This window comes from Lutra lutra, chromosome 6 (assembly GCF_902655055.1).
Source record: "Lutra lutra chromosome 6, mLutLut1.2, whole genome shotgun sequence".
Classification (NCBI taxonomy): Eukaryota; Metazoa; Chordata; class Mammalia; order Carnivora; family Mustelidae; genus Lutra; species Lutra lutra.
Genome location: NC_062283.1, coordinates 16,061,523 through 16,080,600, shown reverse-complemented (window position 1 = coordinate 16,080,600; position 19,078 = coordinate 16,061,523). Strand labels below are relative to the sequence as shown.

Here is a 19,078-nt window from a genome sequence, read left to right as displayed (position 1 = left end):
TAGATAGATAGAACAGAAATGAAAGCCTGAAAATAGATCCAAGTATATAAAGAATTTTGTACATGAAGTAGCTGGTATTTTAGGTGGTTAGATATTTTAAGCATTTAGGTGAGAAAATGATGGATTATTCAATGAATGTTTTAGGACAACTGAGTGGCCATCTTAAAAAAAATTGGATCTCTGCCAAACTCCTTACATTAAAAAAAATTACAAGTGGACCAAAGTTGTAAACAAAAACACTCATAAAATATTCAGGAAACATATAAGAGACTTTAAAAATCAGATCTGAGAGAAAGGAAGAAAAGCATGGCTTTTCTAAAAACTAAAGCCAGCTAAAGCATGGCTGAAGACTCAGATACCATAAAAGGAAAGCCTGACAATGTAAATATCAGAAATTCTGTATGACAAGAGAATTTTATTAAAATTAAAAGGCAATGGACAAAGATTACGGAAATGATAAATGCAATGCATGTCACAAATGGTGTGTTGTTAAATATCTAAAAGGTCCTACATGGTATTTTTAAAAGATAAAATACCCCAAGGAAAAATGGGTAAAATTCCCTAGAAAAGGTAATCCAAATGTTCCTATACACATGAAATAATGTGTAACTTCACTCAAGATCCGAAAAACATTAATTAAGATACAGTGAAATATGACTTTCACCATTTTGTTCTTGGCATATAATGTTTGCTGATGATTAGATCAACAGTGAAATAATTTAAGAACTGAATGCAGTGAGAATTAGGTATTACAAAACTATAGGTGCTGTTCAGTCAACAGACTATTTTATGTTTTATATTTGACCTTCCATCTATAATATGAGCAGGGTAGATGCAGGGTAATTTGTAAACGTTGGTTTTAGGGTGAAAACTAATTGTTGTATGTTGCCAATGCAGGATTTTGTGTGCATGTGATTTTAGCAGTATTTTTCTTCTTATGCTCGCATTTAGCCTTCAATATATGAATTTTTAGAGTCCAAATTTCATTATGTATTCTCTCTTTTTAAGACTTGGGATGATATCGGGGTGCCTGGGTGGCTCAGTGGGTTAAAGCCTCTGCCTTCGGCTCGGGTCATGATCCCCTGGGATAGAGCCCCACATCGGGCTCTCTGCTTAGTGGGGAGCCTGCTTCTCCTCCTCTCTCTCTGCCTGCCTCTCTGCCTACTTGTGATCTCTGTCTATCAAATAAATAAAATCTTAAAAAACAAAAAGACTTGGGAAGATAAATAAGGTGGTTTGAATACACAGGTAGAGATAAGGCACAAAAATGAGATGGAAAATGGAGCTGGAGGCACTGGCAGTTATCTATCTGTCCTCCCATCGCAAACATGGCCTTGACTCTTGATGACTATGGATGGATGTCCCACTGCCAATGTGGAGAAACTTTTCCTTTTCTGGACAGCTCCATAAAGGTCGCTTGGCATCCTAAGTGTGCCATATTGGGGAGATACAATAGGACACACCTTTGTATTTCCCGGTCACAGAAATTTCAACTTTTTAAATTCCCAAGGTGGGCAAAGTGGAATGATTCTTATTGTGGTAGCTAGGCTTTTTTTAGGGTGTGAATTTCCACAGTGTCATTTTGCAACATTGTTTTTAGAATTACAGCTTTTAGAGAAGGAAATACTGTTTACCTTGTTTCTCTGATTTACTGTGATAGAAATGTCTCTTGACTTAATAGGTGTTCTGAGAAACACTGCAACATGTAAATTTCGGTGCCGTAGCATATCTATATACGACTCTTTCTTCTTCTTACTTCTGTCATTTCTTTCAACTGAATTTTATTTTCTTCAGAAAACAACCAACAATGATCTCACTGTGTGTGTGTGTGTGTGTGTGTGTGTGTGTGTGTGTGCAAAGAAGATTTGGACAGCTTTATGTATGGATTTTGAAAACAAAATAGTTTAAAAGTGTTGTGAAATTTTAACTCATCCTTGTGAAAATTAAATCTATAGTATTTTACACAAGGCCTGACATAAGGAAGGAGGTTGCGTTCATTATTACTATTTCTCAAAGGACATCAAATATTTGGAGAGAGAGATAATATTATTATTCCCATTTTAAAGCTAGTAAGTGTTGCAGGCAGTATTCAAACCATATTTTTCAGATAATCAATCTATTGAACCTATTCCACCACTCAGGGTTTAGAACCCCTAAGATGTGCAAGAAGATGAAATTAGATTGTCTACACAATGTGACATTATGCTGTAGTACTGTAGACCAAGAGAGGAAGATAATAAAGTGAAGGAAAAAATTCTCAATTGTCAATGTTTTTCTCAAAGGATCATATCATTTTATATTCCGGTTGATTTTTAAAGCTTTCTTCCGGGCCCTCTCTGAACAATTAATAAGAGGCCTAAGACTTAGGGGTGTCCCTTCACTCTCAAGCAAAAAATAAACCAGGATCTGTTTGTAGATTGGGCACAAGGGCACAAGATTGAAAGATACCTCAAGGATTCATTTGAGGCATTCCCTGACTTCCGCAGTGTGACTAAGCCATTCCTTGATTGCTACATTAATTCAGTATCAAAAATCTCCAAGGAAAGAAGTTACAAACGTGACTTCTTTTTGCATTAACTCAGTTTGGAGTTTCATTACTCTGGCTATTGGGAAAATGTTCAGTTTTCTTAAGACTATAGGGTTCTACATGGTGGGTATGATTAGCTTATCAAAGCAAAGACATTAAATGCAATACATTAGCCTAGAGAATAGGGACCTTATTCATCTTCAAATCCTATAGATGAGGCCTCACATAGAACATTATGGATAGTAGGAGCCGAATAAATACTCACTAAAGTGAACTGAAAAGGAGGGAGAAAATTGTCAGGTTATCGAAGTGCAGATCAACTTGAGGCTTCATTGCTGTGTTTTACTTTCACATTTCCTGACGTTGTTTAGATTTAGTTTAAAAAATTTTGCAAAGCAAGCAAAATGCCAACTCTTCTATGAAGTTCATTCAATTATTCATTCAGCTAATATTTATTGAATATCACCTGCTAGGCACTGCCCCAAATCCTGAATGTTTTAAATATATGCTACCTTGTTTAAATAGTGTGTAACCAGAAGAACCCCAATTGATTCTATGTAAACTGACTAAAAGTTCTTGATGTGAGAGTTTAATGCAGCTGTTCCTATAAACCCTTCATCATGGGATGTGCTCATGTTCTCTAATACCACTAACCAAATAATACTAAGTCTCTTAATGTTGCCATAAGGAAACCAGCACTTCCCCATTCAGAACCTTAAATTATGGAGTTAATTACTGAGGTGAGAAAGATAGTGTCATTTGCAAGAAAGAATTCATAGACGAGGAATTCAGAAACTGCACTTTCGAGCAGTGTCACCTCTGTTCAATCACTTAATTCTGCAGGATTAGTTTTCTACCTGTAAAATAAAATGCATTAGAAAATTATTAAAGCCTCTTTTAAGTCTGGTAGTGTATAATCTTAAATTAATTAAGATGTAATACTTCTAAACGGTAGGAAGAAGATAAACTGTACATTGTGAGTTTTGGCTCAATTCCTATTAATAACGCAAAAATTTCCCTTTCCTGTGTTGTAATATCAAACAGATAATACATACATATACACAACAGACAATTACATACATACAAAATTATTTTTAAAGTGGTCACCAAGACCACTGTCTTACAGGTGATTCAATCCCTCTGTGCTTTGGCCAAATGTACTTGGTGATTTAGCTAACACGTGAACTTCTTTATTTCTCTTTGTCGATTTTCTTTTCCAGAAAGCAGAGCAGTTGAAAAAGGCTGGAGAGGAGGAGGGGGCTGCCTAGTGTATATTTATGTTATCGTCAAAATTTAGCTTTTATTTTTCAAGTTAAAAGGCTTCATCCTTCAAGGAGGAGTTAATAAATGAATTTGCTGTAGTTGTAAATCAGACAGCTCCTCGGGCTCAGGTTGGACACAGAGAAAGGCAGCAAGCCATGGGAAGAGAGTATAGTTTCAGTCGTAGGGGGAAAAAAACAACGGAGGCTCTGACAATTTAGATAAAAAGAATATTGCAACGAAAAGAGAGCGAGACTAGAGGACGGCATTCAGGAGTAGGACACCTCCGGATCCCTGGGTCCAGAGGTGATTTCAGATGCTAGCGCCACGGGAGGCCCAAATTCTTGAAGCGGGAAGGACTGGATGAATGATACAGCGGGTCTATTTCTGTTTTAGCGGCTTAGAAATATATTCTGCAGTTTGTGACCTAGCCAGATCAGCTGACTTACTTGAAAAAAAAAACAAAAACAAAAAACAAAAAAAAAACACCGCAAATTTTAATACATCTAAAACGTTGAGATACTTACACCCTTAAAAGAAAAAAAAAAAAAACTTGTACGCAAACATCTTTATTAAAAGCATTTTGAGGCCAAAGAGCTGTAATGTCACAGAACCCATCACACGCTCTGGAGCACCCCGGCTCCCCACAAGGTGGGTCAGGGCTGCCCCTCACGCTTCGGGTTCAGCATCTCCGCCTCCAACTCCGCCCTGGGGCAAGACTCCAGCTCACACCAGGCGCGCGCCCGGGGTCTGGGGGCGGAGGGGGAGTGGAGGTGGTTCCCTCAGAGCACCCAATCAGCGGCGGGGCCGGGCGGTGGCGCTAGTGACGTAGGCCGCGCTTCCCTCCGCCCCACTGCGGGCCGACGCTCGGCGCCGTCAGCCACCCGAGCTCGCGCGCGCGGGGAGGGGGAGGAGGAGGAGGAGGGCTTTGGGGGCCCGCAGGCTGTCGGAGGGCGGCGGGTCGAGGGGAGGGGGGAGAGTGAGCATGCGCAGCGGCTCCGGGGACGGCGGGGGAGGTGGGGACCTGTGCGCGCGCGCACGAGCGGCCCGCCGGCGGCCGCGGGTGGAGGGGGCGGTTCCTCGAGTGTCCGCGGCCGGAGGGTGGGCAGGCTGGCGGCAGGTGCCGCTGCGGCCACCGCCGCAGCCTCCTCCGGGTTCCGGGTCTCCTCGTCCTCCGGCGGTGATGAGCTGGGCCCCGTCGGGGGCTGCACCTGCCGTCTGCCCATCACCCCGGGCCTCCCTGCGTGACCTCGGCCTCCTCGCGTGCCCGGCCCCAGCGGCGCGGGGCTGCCCCTGAGAGGGAGCGGCAGCGGCCTCTTCCGCCCGGAGTCCTCGCTCGGGGGCCGCGCGGGGAGAGCGCCCGGCCCCCTCCCCTCCCCGTCCGCCGTCCTCAATGTCTCCCCGGCGGGGAGGGGGCTGCCTGGGAGACGCGCTGAGCTGCCCCCCCCGGAGGCCCGTCGGCGGCAGCAGCAGCGCCCGGCCCGGCGCCCCGCAGCCTTCCCCGGCGGCGGCGGCGGCCTGGAGGAACCCTGCACCCGCCGCCGCCCCCGGAGCCTCGCAGCCGCCGCCGCCACCCGGCGCCCGAGGAGAGGGCGGCGGGCGCCCCCCGGGGAAGATGAAGGCGGAGGGGGGCGACCACTCCATGATCAACCTGTCGGTGCAGCAGGTCCTGAGCCTCTGGGCCCACGGGACGGTGCTGAGGAACCTTACGGGTAATTGATGCGCCCGGGGTGGGGACGGGGATGCGGTGCCGCCCCCTGCCTCCCTTCTCCCTCGCGAGGAGGGGCCGCGCTCCTGCCGCCCCACCCCCGTGCGCGCCGGCGGGCTGGCAGGCGGTCCTAGTTCCGGCCAGGAAGGTGTTAACTGGGGGCACTCCACGCGGGTCCCCGGGGCCAGACGCTCGATCCACTCCCAGGGCGCTCCGAGGGGCCTGATCGCGGGCGGAGAATCCACGACCCCCTCCTCCTGCCCGGCGCGGGGAGGGCTGCCGACGGTGCTGCCTCGTGTAGTACGCGCGGAATAGCGTTAGTGCTGAGACTGGGGCACAGTTAGCGTTTCTTTCCCCCACACCCCCCGCCCCGCAAGCGCGCACACACACCCCGCTTCTTGCTGCTAAAATCCTCTTCTTTCTGGCAAATCTCAAACCGGATGCAGAACTTAAATTCTCTGTTCACCATGATCAGTTTGCTTCACCTGTTAAATTGTTGCTGCCCTAGATGACTGATGAAGTAGTTTATAGGGGGTCAGGGGCTTGGGCCAAGATCTAGTGCATTTCAAGCATTTCAGCTTAACCATTTTCTCCCTCTTGTCTCTCTCTGGCCTCAAGCTGCCGCTTCTGTGACATTTGATGATTTTTTTTTTTTTTTTTTTTTTTTTTTTTGCATTTCCCTTCATTCGTCAAGGCTGTCAAGAGGGAATTGGACTTAACTACATTATAATAATTAACCTCAATTTTGGTTGTAAAAGTGAGCAGTAATACTCATTTTTATCGAATTTGTAGGTTTGGTTTGTGAAGAAACTTCTGCGTTAATGTGGAAATTCTTACACTCTGATTTCTGAATTTAAAAAATACTCTTTAAGATTAGTGGTTAGAGGAAAGAGATTCACTTGCAATGTGATGTCTCCTCAGTCTCTGCTTCCCAGGGAAAAAACTTAAAAACATACTCAGGATTTAATTCTTGCAAATGTATAAAGCTAAATTTGGTAGGAACATTTAAAATACATTATGTCAAACTTGTTAAGTGTGAGGAGTATTTTACAAATATAACCTGTCCTGACATTATATACACATGTGTATTATATACATGATAGAGTATCATTTATGATATAGTAACATATGTATATATTTATTATAAAATCTGGCATGATATGGAATTCAGATATCTGTAGAGAACAATTTTATAGAATTTTATACCATAGAATGAATTTAAAGACACTGGTTTTCTTGAATGCGGCAACTATAAAATTAACATAGATTCTTGATTGATTCACGGTGTCCTCATTTTTAATCTGTGGTTATTTAACTTGATACAAACTGACCTTACATGATGGTTGAGGGTCAGGAACATATTTTTATTTCTAAAAAAAATACACTGACAGGAAGACCATTTCATGATTCAGTTGAACTTGGAGATAGCCTACGTTATCTTACTTCTGGCTTTGCTTCTATTTATCTACTGTTCATATTTCAAATGTTGTATCAATAGTGTTTGTAGGATTGAAGTGAAAAGTAAGAACTTAAATATATGTTTGTATTTGGTAAGGACTGGCTTAGCTCCTCATTTATTTAGAGAAAATTATTTTGGGGAGCTATAGAGTAGTGTAAATGTAACTTACCACTTGGTTAAATTTAACAGTATTTCTAAAATATTGACTTTAGGATTCTAATCATTATAGTGGCTTCCAGTTCTATGAGTCAACCAGTAGGTTGATAATAGTTTCAACCCAGCGTTAGCTCTCATTATCGCTTAATATAATCTTAATAATCGTCAGTTGCTCATCAGACTTCGCCATTTCGTAAAGGATATGCTGAACATCCAAAACCAGTTCCTTGGGTGGGACTGAGGAACATGGGGACCGCTTCTAGGAAATATCGAGCCTGACTATGCAAAATGCTGTTTGTCTCAGTAGAAACAGAGGAAGATGTAGGTCAGAAATACGCTTCACCAGCAGGTGAGTGGACCACATGTTAGGAATCCATTTCTAAAAAAATGTGGATTCTGGAAGTGGTAACATTTGACGTGATGTGATTCACTGTGGCCCTCTCCTGCTGGTGACCTTAGTAATCCCATATGTAGCTTGGTCATTAGTCAAGAGATGCTTGCCATAGTGCCATGTAGGATTTGGTCTATTCAAAACAAACACACACGTCCTAAGACAAGACTCGACCGCTGCTTACTTTGTGAGTGCCTGCTATGTTGCAGACACTTTCCATATATTATTTCTGATCTTAAGAATAACTTTCCAAAGTAGAATTGCAGAGAAGAGAGGCAAAGTTGCCCCAAATCATATCACCAGTGAGTGGCCGAGCAGGACTTGCAACGCCTGTCTTTGCCTGCAAATGTACTCTTTCCCCTTTGCCACCTGCTTCCGCTCCTCCTCTTTCTTTCGGCAGAATGAGTTACTTACCTCACCCTGCTGCTTCTGCTCCATGTACGTGCTTTTATTATTATATTGTCCCAATTATAATTTTTATTTGTCTCTTCCAGACTGAGCTTTTGGGGGGGGTCATTGTTGTAATCATGAAATTCTAGAGTTTTAGCATTATTCTATCTGCACATATAAATACTCAATATGTGTTTATCAAATTGCATTTCTAAAATAATACTTAACAATTGCATTAGTTAAATATTCTACTTGCATTAGTTGGTGTGAATATACTGTTAACTAAGGGATGAGTTGTGTAAGCAAATTTTATGGCTAGATGTTGAACCTTTAAACTACTTAATCCTAAAACTACTTAAAATGCTTATTAAATATACTTTTCTGTGCTTGTTATCATGCCTTCATGTATTTGATCTTTTCGATAATCTTGAAAGAGATTATTGTTTATCTTTATGGATTCAGACATGAGAGTAACTTGCTCAGCTCTGATAGCTAATAAGTGAAAATTTATTACCCTTTTTTCAGACTATGATAACACATTAACTCAGAAGACATGTTTGTCATCATGATAAACTTAGAAATGAAACAGGTAGAAAGGAGCATAGTGTAGAACCAAATTAATTTGGATTTAAGAAATGACTGTGAAGGATTGCAGAAATCTGGTTAATAGGAACTCTGGTTAATTAAGCAAAAGGAGAGTGTGTTCTCATCTCTATTTTTTCTTTACACTAACATAAATAACAGGTGTTATTTATTCTTCTCTTTGTATTTTATCCTAAACAAAGGTGAAGTAGGGAAGTTTTTATATTGACTTTTTTTTTTCCCTTAGACACTTATCTTTAGGAAACAGTCTTGTTTATTTTCAAAAAAGTGAAAATAAGAGCTAGAAATTAGAACAGGCTTTAGAACTAGAACTTACATAGATTGACTGCTTCATTTTAGAAATACTGATGTATCACATCATTAAAGTAACATGGCTGGAATCAGTTACTCAGGGACAGAGGCAGGCCTAGAAATGATGTTCACTGATGCTTTTCTGTGCCTTTCATTTTGTTCCACACGGATTTTTAACTCAGGCACGTCTGGTGATAAATCTTAAGATACTTAAGAATAGCCTAGCATTATTTGCCCTGATAAGCCTAATAACATGTGAATGGAACTATTTTTTGTCTAGCAAACAAAAGATACTGGAAAATGTAAGATATTATTGAATAATATTTCTTTCCCAAAATTTTAAGTTGCCATTGCCTGTGTAAAAGTTAGTGATCCATATTTATTATAGTAGCTTTAGAAATCCTACCAAATTTGCTCTGCTATTTATTTTTTCTCCTTCCTGAAGACACTAGTATAGGGATTCCATATAGAACAGATTAGTACCTGGGAATTCCATCTCTTCTGTTAATCACCATTGCTAAAGTTCTCTTCTCTATCCATCACTTCCCAAAGTGTGTAATTCACAGGATTCCAAAATTATTAACGGTGTGTAGGTTATACGCTTCTTCAGCTTACAAAAGTAGAGATAAATGCCTTCTTTATGAAATAGTTTTTCTTTCTTTCCATATGTTCTAAGTCCCCTTTCCCCAATCTAAAATTATAGTCAGTATGCATGTACTCTTTCAGTTTTATGGGTAATTTGACTTAAAAAAATAATCTACAGTGTAATACATTCCTTTGCTTTACTTTTATTTTCTTCAACTACTTTGGCTCCCAATTTTGTGTTCTGACCCAAATTTAGTTGCTAAAAATTTAGAGAAGAATTTTTTACTTAGAAAAACGCAGGATCCCTAAACCCGTGTGTAAACACAGAGTGAGGCTGGTACTGGGAAAAGATAATTGGTCCTTGGGAAAAAAGGCACAGGCTGGCCTCAGGCTCATCCTTTTGCAGTGTCTGTTGCAAATGTGGGGCAGGTGCCCCTCTTCTGTTGGTACAGACATGGAGAAGCTGGGAATTCAGGCTTGAATGGAGGTCAGATAAAATATATATGTGCTTATTTTTCCTGTTATACATACACACTATTCTAGTTCCCTTTTAGACTTTATAGTGGCTGAGCTACTTTAGTGTTAATATTGACTGTCAGCAAAAAAAGAAAGAAAGGTGGGGAGGGTGGAAAATTTTTATCCCATTTCGTGTAGTTGGAATTGTCCATACTCCCACGGGAATAGCCAGCATCTTCCTTCAGTGTGCTCCCAAGAAAGTGTGCAGCTTTCTGGGGGTACCCTGCTCCCTAGCTTCCAGTGAATTAAGTTCTTCTTTCTAAATGCTCTACTACAGGAGGTTTTTCTGCAATACAAGTGAAAAATTCCTTACTCTTATGTGGTACAGAGCCCATTAACTAGCACTGCTATGATTTGTACTTTATAGGCTTTCACTTTTTGGAAGTTTTACCTATATGTCTTACTGAGAATGAAGCTACTGTCGTTTTTCAAAAACCAGAATTGTCATCCACGGGTTCTTACTTTCTTAGTCTCTGTCCCATTATCTTTGAATCATGCGTCCGTATGATTCATCCATACCCTCTGGCAATAGCAAGGCTGAGGTCTAGATGACATTTCTTAAAGCAATTTCTGGGTACGTCTTCGGACTGTGTGAGCTGTAATTTTGACACTTTAATAGACTCTTAATATAAATTTACCTTTGCTTTGTTTGGTGATTGAAAGGAAGGACCGGAAAAGTAAGGTAATTCAGGAAGAGGAGTCAAAATAACTAGAGGTATTTGGTATTTGTCTTGTAGAGAAAAAGCCTGAACTGCAGAGGAAGGGTGAGTCCGGGGTGGGGTGCAGGCAGTGAAACCAGGAAAGGAAATTGGGATTGAGAATAGTTAGGTGTAAACTGCAAAGCTCCTGGAAAAAACAGAGGCAGTAATCTTTTTGACATTAGCCATGGCAGCATTTTTCTAGATCTGTCTCCTTGGGCAAGGGAAACAAAAGCAAAATTAAACCGTTGGGACTATAGCAAAGTAAAGCTTCTGTGCAGCGAAGGAAACCCATCAACAAAACAAAAAGGCAATATACTGAGTGGGAGAAGATATTGCAACTGATATATCTGTTAAGGGATTAATATCCAAACTATCAAAGGAATATAAATAATACCAAAAAATGAATGATCTAATTAAAAAATGGGCAGAGCACCTAAATAGTCATTTTTCCAAGGAACACCTTTGGATGGCCAACAGACACATGGAAAAATGCTCAACGTCACTCATCATAAGGGAAGTGTAAACCAAAACTATAATGACGTATCACCTATATCTGTCAGACCAGCTAGAGTCAAAGTGACAAGAAATAACAAGTGTTGATGAGGATGGGAATAAAAAGGAATCCTCACGCACAGTTGGTGGGGATGCAGACTGGTGCAGCCACTATGGAAAACAGTGTGAAGGTTCCTCAAAAAATTAAAAATAGAACTGTCATGTGATCTAGTCATTCTACTACTGGGTATTTACCCAAAGAGAATAAAAAGACTAATCCCAAGACATACATGCAGCCCTATTATTGCAACATTATTTACAATATCCAAGGTGTGGAAGCTACCCAAGTGTCCGCTGGTAGATCAATGGATAGAGAAGATGTGGTAGATATGTACAATGTAATATTAGCTATTAAAAAAGAAAGATTTGTGACGCAATGGATGGACCTGGAGGAAATTACAATGAGTGAAATAAGCCAGACAGATAAGTCAGAGAAAGATACCATGTGATAGTACTTACATGTGGAATCTAAAACCAAAACAAACCAACAATTAAAAAGCAGAAACAGACCCATAAGTACAAAGAACCACCTGATGGTTGTCAGAGGGGAGGGAGAGGGGGCGGGCAAAATAGATAAAGGGATTGAGAAATACAGACCTCTGGTTATTGAATGAATAGGTCACCCAGATAAAAGATACAGGATAGGGTTTATAGCCAATGGTGTTGTAATAGCGTTGTATGGAGACAGACAGTACTGCCATAGTGAGCGGAGTGCATAGTGCAGCGTGTAGACTTGTCCAATCACTGTGTTGTGTACCTAAAACTAACATTGTGTGTCAGCTCTTCCTCAACTAAAAAAAAAAAAACAGCTGTAGGAAGAGAGCCCCGAGACTCTATAGCTTGTTGACTTTACTGCAGTATCAGATGAAAAATTCTAATAAATACCAAAGCTCTAAAATAGTGATGTTCATTGAATATTTACTACATACCTGACACAGTGCAAAGCATTTGGTGTGCTTTTTTCCTATAATGGAAGTGACCGTGTAACCTACTGCTTTATTAAATGTATGTGGTTATATCAGGTATGATAGACTAATTGTGCTTTTCGTGACAAAGTATTTTAGCAGTAAAAGTGTAATATAAAAAAAAGTAAAATATAAATAAAAAGTAATATAAAAAAAGTGTGATATAAAAAAAAGTAAAAGTAGTATAAACAGTGGCAGTGGAATCATTTGAAAAAAAGTCTCATTAGATTATCGAATTCCAGTAACCTTAGTTGAGGAGATTTTTCATCAAACCTTGTACAAGTAGGAAGAACCGGGCGCCTGGGTGGCTCGGTGGGTTAAGCCGCTGCCTTCGGCTCAGGTCATGATCTCAGGGTCCTGGGATAGAGTCCCACATCGGGCTCTCTGCTCGGCAAGAAGCCTGCTTCCCTCTCTCTCTGCCTGCCTCTCCGTCTACTTGTGATCTCTCTCTGTCAAATAAATAAATAAAATCTTTAAAAAAAAAAAAAAAAAACAAGTAGGAAGAACCAGACTTTTACCTGGGTCCAGTTGCCTGTTCTTACAAATCTTGGGATATAATCTTGAAGGACTTTTTGTGAGAGTGAAGTGGTATGATAGGAGATTTTGGAAAGCAGGAGGCACCTGTATACTACTCTCAGATATCAATGTCTAGCTGCGATGTTTCTGTCAGTGTTGTGGACTGGATTTTCATGATGAAATTGCTCCCCTCTCCCATTCCCTGCCACGAATTACTTTAATCCAGCATAGTTTCCGATCTTTGCTGCTTATCAGCATCACCTGGGTTGGGTTAAATGTACAGATCCAGGGTTCCAGTCCTATTTATGGAGGACTTTTGAGAGTGGGGTCTATGAAGCTACATTTTTAGCTAGTTCTGGGTGATTTTGTTATTGAGAGCTCGAGGTTTGGGAACACCCAATTTTTAAAAATAAAGTTTTTGGTGATCAATCAGTAGCTATGTTGTGATATATAAAGAAAATTAATATGGAGAATTTGGTATAACTAAAGACTTATTAAATTTTCAATATAAACAACTCATTTCCAGGAGGATGCTCAAACCCAGTTTTTAAAAAGTGACTATCTTTTAATCTTAATTATTAATAGTATTTTTAATATTTTAATCTAATATTTTAGTAATGTTTCTTTATATGAACCATTAGCTGTAGAGAATAATTCCTATTAAATGATCATATTTTGAAAATTCAAGATGGCTTAGCTACATTAGATTTGATGTATATGGGAGAATTTAACATTAGCAATATTTATGTAAACACTTAGATAATGTGCAGTTATTGGAATTCTTCCTTCTGGAATAATCTGGGTTCTGTCAGATTTTTGTATGCAAATAAAGAGTCTGAAGAAGCAGTAGAATCCTTACATTTATGGATCAAGAAACCGAGTCTTATGCTTGACTGCGACTAACTGGATTTTGCGCGTCGGACAAGCTGCGTGTTTCCTAGGCTCAGGTTCCTTGTGTGTAACACAGTCTGATACCAGCCGTTCTCATGCTGATGTTATGGGAAAGCTGAGTTAGAAATTAGAAAGTAGGGAGAGAAAAGTTTAGTTAGGGGCACCTAGGTGGCTCAGTCCTTCAGTGTGTGCCTTCAGCTCAGGGCATGATCCCAGGGTCCTGGGATGGAGCCCACATTGCGCTCCTTGCTTGGCAGGGGGCCTGCTTCTCCCTCTCCCACTCAACCCTGCTTGTGTTCCTTCTCTGTCAAATAAATAAAATAAAATCTTAAAAAAGAAAAGAAAAAAGTTTAGTTAACTACGAGTTAAGGAAGACGCTTACCATTTGCATATAAACTTGTTTCTTTAATCTTTAAAATTAAGAAATTTTTCATTTTTAAGTGGTGCTTCCTCAGATTTTTAATAGGCTGATTTGTAAGGTGAAGCTTAGGACCTAGAAAAATCCATACTCTGTGAACACCATTTAACAGCTCTTAAGATGGGGCCTTCTTAAAATTTGGTTTAGGAAACTCTGGATTCAGTATCTGAAATTATGTCTTCGTTTAATTTCGTTTTGTTGATCCGTGTGTGGTGTAACTGCTTCCTCTGGATTATTGTCAGTGATACCCAAGGTGTGACGCTCTGACCAGGTGTGCACATTACTTGCGAAATTTCCTTGGTTGTGCTTTTATTTTCTGATCTGTCATTCATCTGGTCCTGTATTTAGATTTAACTTTAGGAGTTTATTACATCGAGAATTTCTTTATACATTATGCTCATTGATGTAAAAAGTTCAATTTTCAGTGTTCAGTGTTAATATCCCTTGGAAATACTGTGTCATGAGATTGTGAAACATTTTATCAATTGCTGACAAGATTTTTTAGATCAGTGACTGATTCAAACAAACATGTTGTTACTGACTTTTTTTTTAGTATGACATGTATAATTTAAGATACTTGAGGGCATACAAGTAAGAACAATTGAAATCATTGTATAATGCTATAATTTCATAATAGATTCAGATTTTGACATTTAATTCTTATGCTTTTGTAACTGAATAGCTAATCCATTACAAGGAAGAACAAGTTGAGTGACATCTTTCAGGAAGACAGTACTATGGCTTGAATATAGAGCCGTATTTGAACTATTTTAAGTAGCCTTAACCTGATTGCTTTAAAGCAGTGATATTTTGATTGTTTTAAATTAAAAAACTTGCTTTTTAAAGAAATTTCTTTTACTATTCAATGATAAGTACTGTAATTTACAGTTTGAAATTATATAATTAGCTGGCAAAAGTGCAATTTAGTGAAAGTGGGTAATAAGTGTTGCCATAAGCTTTGAGAAAGCCAGTGAATTAAGGCAAACCTTGAAAGTATCACCCTTGAATTTAAAAATTAGTGTTTTTTTCTCTCTTTAAGAAGCAGAAGCAGATAGCTATTAAATATTTACTGTAGCTTCAACTTCTATGTTAATTGGGGTTTCAAGTGGACAAATACAGTGACTTATTTTTAAGTCCAGTTAATATGTTAAGAATGATTAAAAATAAGGAAAAATGTCCTTTATGTTTACCTTCATTTTAACTTACTTTCTTGTTCATTTCTTGGTGTAGAGTTAAGCTTCCATCTACTGTCATATTCCTTCTGTCTGAAGAGCTTCCTTTAATATGTCTTTTAGGTCCACTGACGATTAATTCTCCCACCTTTTCCTCTTTTTGAAAAAAGTCTTCATTTCACCTTCAGTTTTGAAAGCCATTTCTCCGAAATATAGATTCCTGCCTTTCCAGGTTTTTTGTTTTGTTTTGTTTTGTTTTCCCCTTTCAGTCTTTAAAAAAATGTCACTCTATTGTCTTCTGGTTTGATAGTTTCTGATGAGAAGTTTGCTATACTTTTTATCTTTGTTCTCCTATATGTGAACTGTTCTACCACTACTTTCAATATTTTCCCTTTATCTTTGATTTTTTATCATTTCACTATGATGTATCTATGTAGTGTGTAGCTTATTTTTATTTTATTGTGTTTTGGTTATTTTGGCAAGTCTTTATCTTGCTTGAGATGCTCTGGGAGTCTTAGATTTGTGGTGTGATATCTTTCATTATTTTTAGAATTTTTCAACTATCTCTCTTCAAATATTTTTCTTCTCCATTCTCTTTTTCTTCTCCCTCTATGACTCCAATTACATGTGTGCTAAACCACTTGAAATTGTTGCATAGCTCTTAGATGGATGATTCCTCTTTTCCCTTAATCTCCTTCTTTCCCTTATTCTCCTCCTTTTGTTCTATTCTTTTTTCTCTCATATTTCAGTTTGAATAATTTCTTTTGGTCCATCTTGAAGTTGACTGATTCTTTGCTTAACTGTGTCAGGTCTATTGGGGAGACCATTAATAGAATTTTTTATCTCAGATATTATGGTTTTTGTTGTTGACTTTTAAAAAAATTTCAAGCATTTCCATTTGACTTTTACTTGGAATTTCCATTTTTTCTGCTAAAATTCCCCATCTGTTCATGTGAGTTTTCTACCTTTCCCATGAAAGCCTTTAACATGTAAATTATAGTAACTGTAAAGTCCCTTTCTGCTTGTTGTAAAGTCTGGGTCATTCCTCAATTTGGTTCTATGGATTGCTTTATTTCTTGACAGTGGATTGTTTTCTTTACCCTCATGCCATCTCCAATATGTTTATTATTTGGTTAAATTAAATTTATTTAAAAAAATTCATATGTGACAGTGAATTCTTTTGGGACCTTCCTTGACATTGTCCTTCTTGTTCAAGCTTCTCTTCAGCATGACATCAGCTACCCACTGTGCTCTGAAGAACCTGAGTTATTAGAATATATGCCATTGAAGTATCATTAACTAAACACTCAATGTGTCAGCTCTTGCTAATATATGAAAGTACTGTATTAAATTAATTAAAGTACCACAGTAAATATTTTCAGCTATGCAGGCCATATGATCTCTGTCATAACTACTCAGTTTTGCTTTTATAGCATGAAAGTAGCCATAGAGAGTCTGGATGAGTCTGACTATGTTTCAGTAAAGTTTTATGGACACTGAAATTCAAACTCTGTGTAATTTTGAGGTGTGAAATATAGTTCTTTTGATTTTTCAACCACTTGAAAATGTAGGAACCATTCTTAGCTCACAGACTTTACAGAAACAGGTGGTGGGCCAGCTACAGCTCATGGACCCTACTTTGCTGACCTGATCTAGGGGACTTTTTCAAATTATAAGTGCATCATCTTCCTGAGAGTCTAATAAGTCACCTAGATGAGATGCATCCCCAAACTGAGAAGTCACTGATATTGGAAACTAAGGGGAGTGATTTCCACACTTTTAGATTTGCTGGATTGAGAACAAAGCTTGAGATAATCTAATGTGAACACAGACTATCTAAACATACAATGTGGACCATTTCTATAAAGAAGGTAGAAATCATGAACAGCTTCAACATATGGTCTTACTGCCTTGGTATTTTCTGCTGGAGACTTCGAGTATGTCGAGCACACAGTAAGAGTTTGGTATCTGTTAATGATTTTAGTAGAAAGGTGAGATAGTCTCTAGAGGATTAAGAATACATTTAGTGTTTGTCTAGTGAGACGGTTTTATTGTTTTTATGACTTTGGGATTTTTTTCATAAGCATCTCTTCTGTAACTTTAGCATGGAGTAGTAATTCTTATTTCTATTGCATGTTGTGATTATTTGGTAGAGTTGACGAAAGTGTTGTTCTTTAGGTCCTACCTCCAGAGATTACTTTAATTTAGGGTAATTCTTGTGAGCAGCTCAGGTTGAGGAACTTTGGCCTAGTAGAACACCTTCATTGATGAATTTTAGAATGAAAAACTACTTTTTTGAAGACAGTATGTTTGCAGCAAAATTAAAAAATATACACATTTCAGGCAGGTGCTGAAAAATATAAGGAATATATAAAATAATATCACCCATCTCTTATCTTTAAAAGATAGCCATTGCCAAGTTTTCTGTTTGTGCTTTTTTTCTGTACATACACTATTTTTTAGCGAATAGGATTGTACAGTATGTACCATTCTTTGACTTGTTTTTACTCAGTTAATACATTTTAGACATCTAGAGAAAACCATTTCTCATAAATAATTTTGTCCAAGGATTAAAAACAAAAGCACAGAAGTTAATTTTTGAGCAACTTGGCAACGGGAGCTGATGAGAGATACAGATTGGGAGCAGGGCTATTCTAGGATTGTTTGGAGGCTGGGACACATCACAGTTCTCCGTGCAACAATTCAGGCAGAATTTGTTTACGGTGAAGATTCCATAATCTTTGAATAGGGAAAAATAACCAGAGGAGATGCACCCAAGAAGAAGGAATATTTCCTTCCAGTGAATTAAGGTGAGTGTATGGATGGCAGGCTTCAGAATTTTCTGTTTTGTGCATTGTATTTTTAAAATCTTGTGTTGCGTCTTGTTTAGCATGCGCCGAATCTCCCTCTGGGCTATCCTCCTCTCACCGTTGCTCAGTTGCTGGAGGCTTAGATTAGGTGGGCCATTGGCAGACAGGAACACTGGGCCTGTGGATGTCCACATCAGCTGTATGGCCTAGGCAGTTGAAGAGAAGGTGGTGGTATTCCATGCCTGTCCTCCTAGCATCTGTCCTTCCTCTAGGGCTCTTGGACATCTGGTCTTGCTCTCCTCTTAGGATCCTGTAGTTCTCTTCACCTGAACTAACCCAGCAGGCTTCCTGTGTTTGCCAGTAGTGAGCAGGGCCTAAGACAGACTTGCTTATGCAGAGGAGATCAAGTTCTTCAGAAGACCTGTCCACGGACCAGGTTGCGTGCATCCATCAGGTAGTTCACAAGCATAGTGATAACATGAGGCCTAAGTTAGCTACAGATATTCTCAGCAGAGTTCAGTTTTTCCAAGATAAATAATAACGATTTTTTAACAAAGACAGAAATATGAAAATAAATTTAAGTTTAGGTAGTTTATGCTCAATCTGCTTAAGGGATAACCATTGCCTGGTCACTAGAGGACTCTTCAAGGTTCTATTTTAGTTGTATAATTCTTTGATATCTTGGGGCTTCATAAAACATTAAACTTAAAATTTACATTTCCAAATGATCAGGCCAATTTATCGTTGAGGCCAATAAATATCTAGTCAATAGACAAACACCATTATTTATAATGTCAAATAATCCCTCACTCATAGTCTTAAATATAGTTAAGAATGCTTTCGCCCTATTTGTATTTCAAGGACAACGAAGAAAAGTGCTTTCTGGGGTAGATCTGGTAAGCTACCAGAGTTGGCTTGGGATACAAGGCAGATGATTGTTTTCTTTCTTTCTTTCTTTCTTTCTTTCTTTCTTTCTTTCTTTCTTTCTTTCTTTCTTTCTTTCTTTCTTTCTTTTTTAAAGATTTTATTTATTTGTTTGACAGACAGAGATCACAAGTAGGTAGAGAGAGAGGGAGAAGCAGGCTCTCCGTGGAGCAGAGAGCCTGATGCAGGTCTCAATCCTAGGACCCTGAGATCATGGCCTGAGCTGAAGGTAGAGGCTTAACC

The 19,078-nt window shown here is 39.1% G+C and overlaps 1 protein-coding gene across 2 annotated transcripts in view; it reads left to right on the top strand.

The window, feature by feature from the left end:
- Window positions 1–5,173: 5,173 nt before the first annotated feature.
- TMEM170B (transmembrane protein 170B) overlaps window positions 5,174–19,078 on the top strand; it is a 30,525-nt gene continuing 16,620 nt past the window's right edge. For both annotated transcript variants that reach the window (XM_047733696.1, XM_047733695.1), the window contains exon 1: window positions 5,174–5,499. In XM_047733696.1, the coding sequence (XP_047589652.1) occupies window positions 5,181–5,499 (319 nt within the window). In that variant the 5' untranslated portion in view covers window positions 5,174–5,180. The remainder of the gene's footprint in view (window positions 5,500–19,078) is intronic.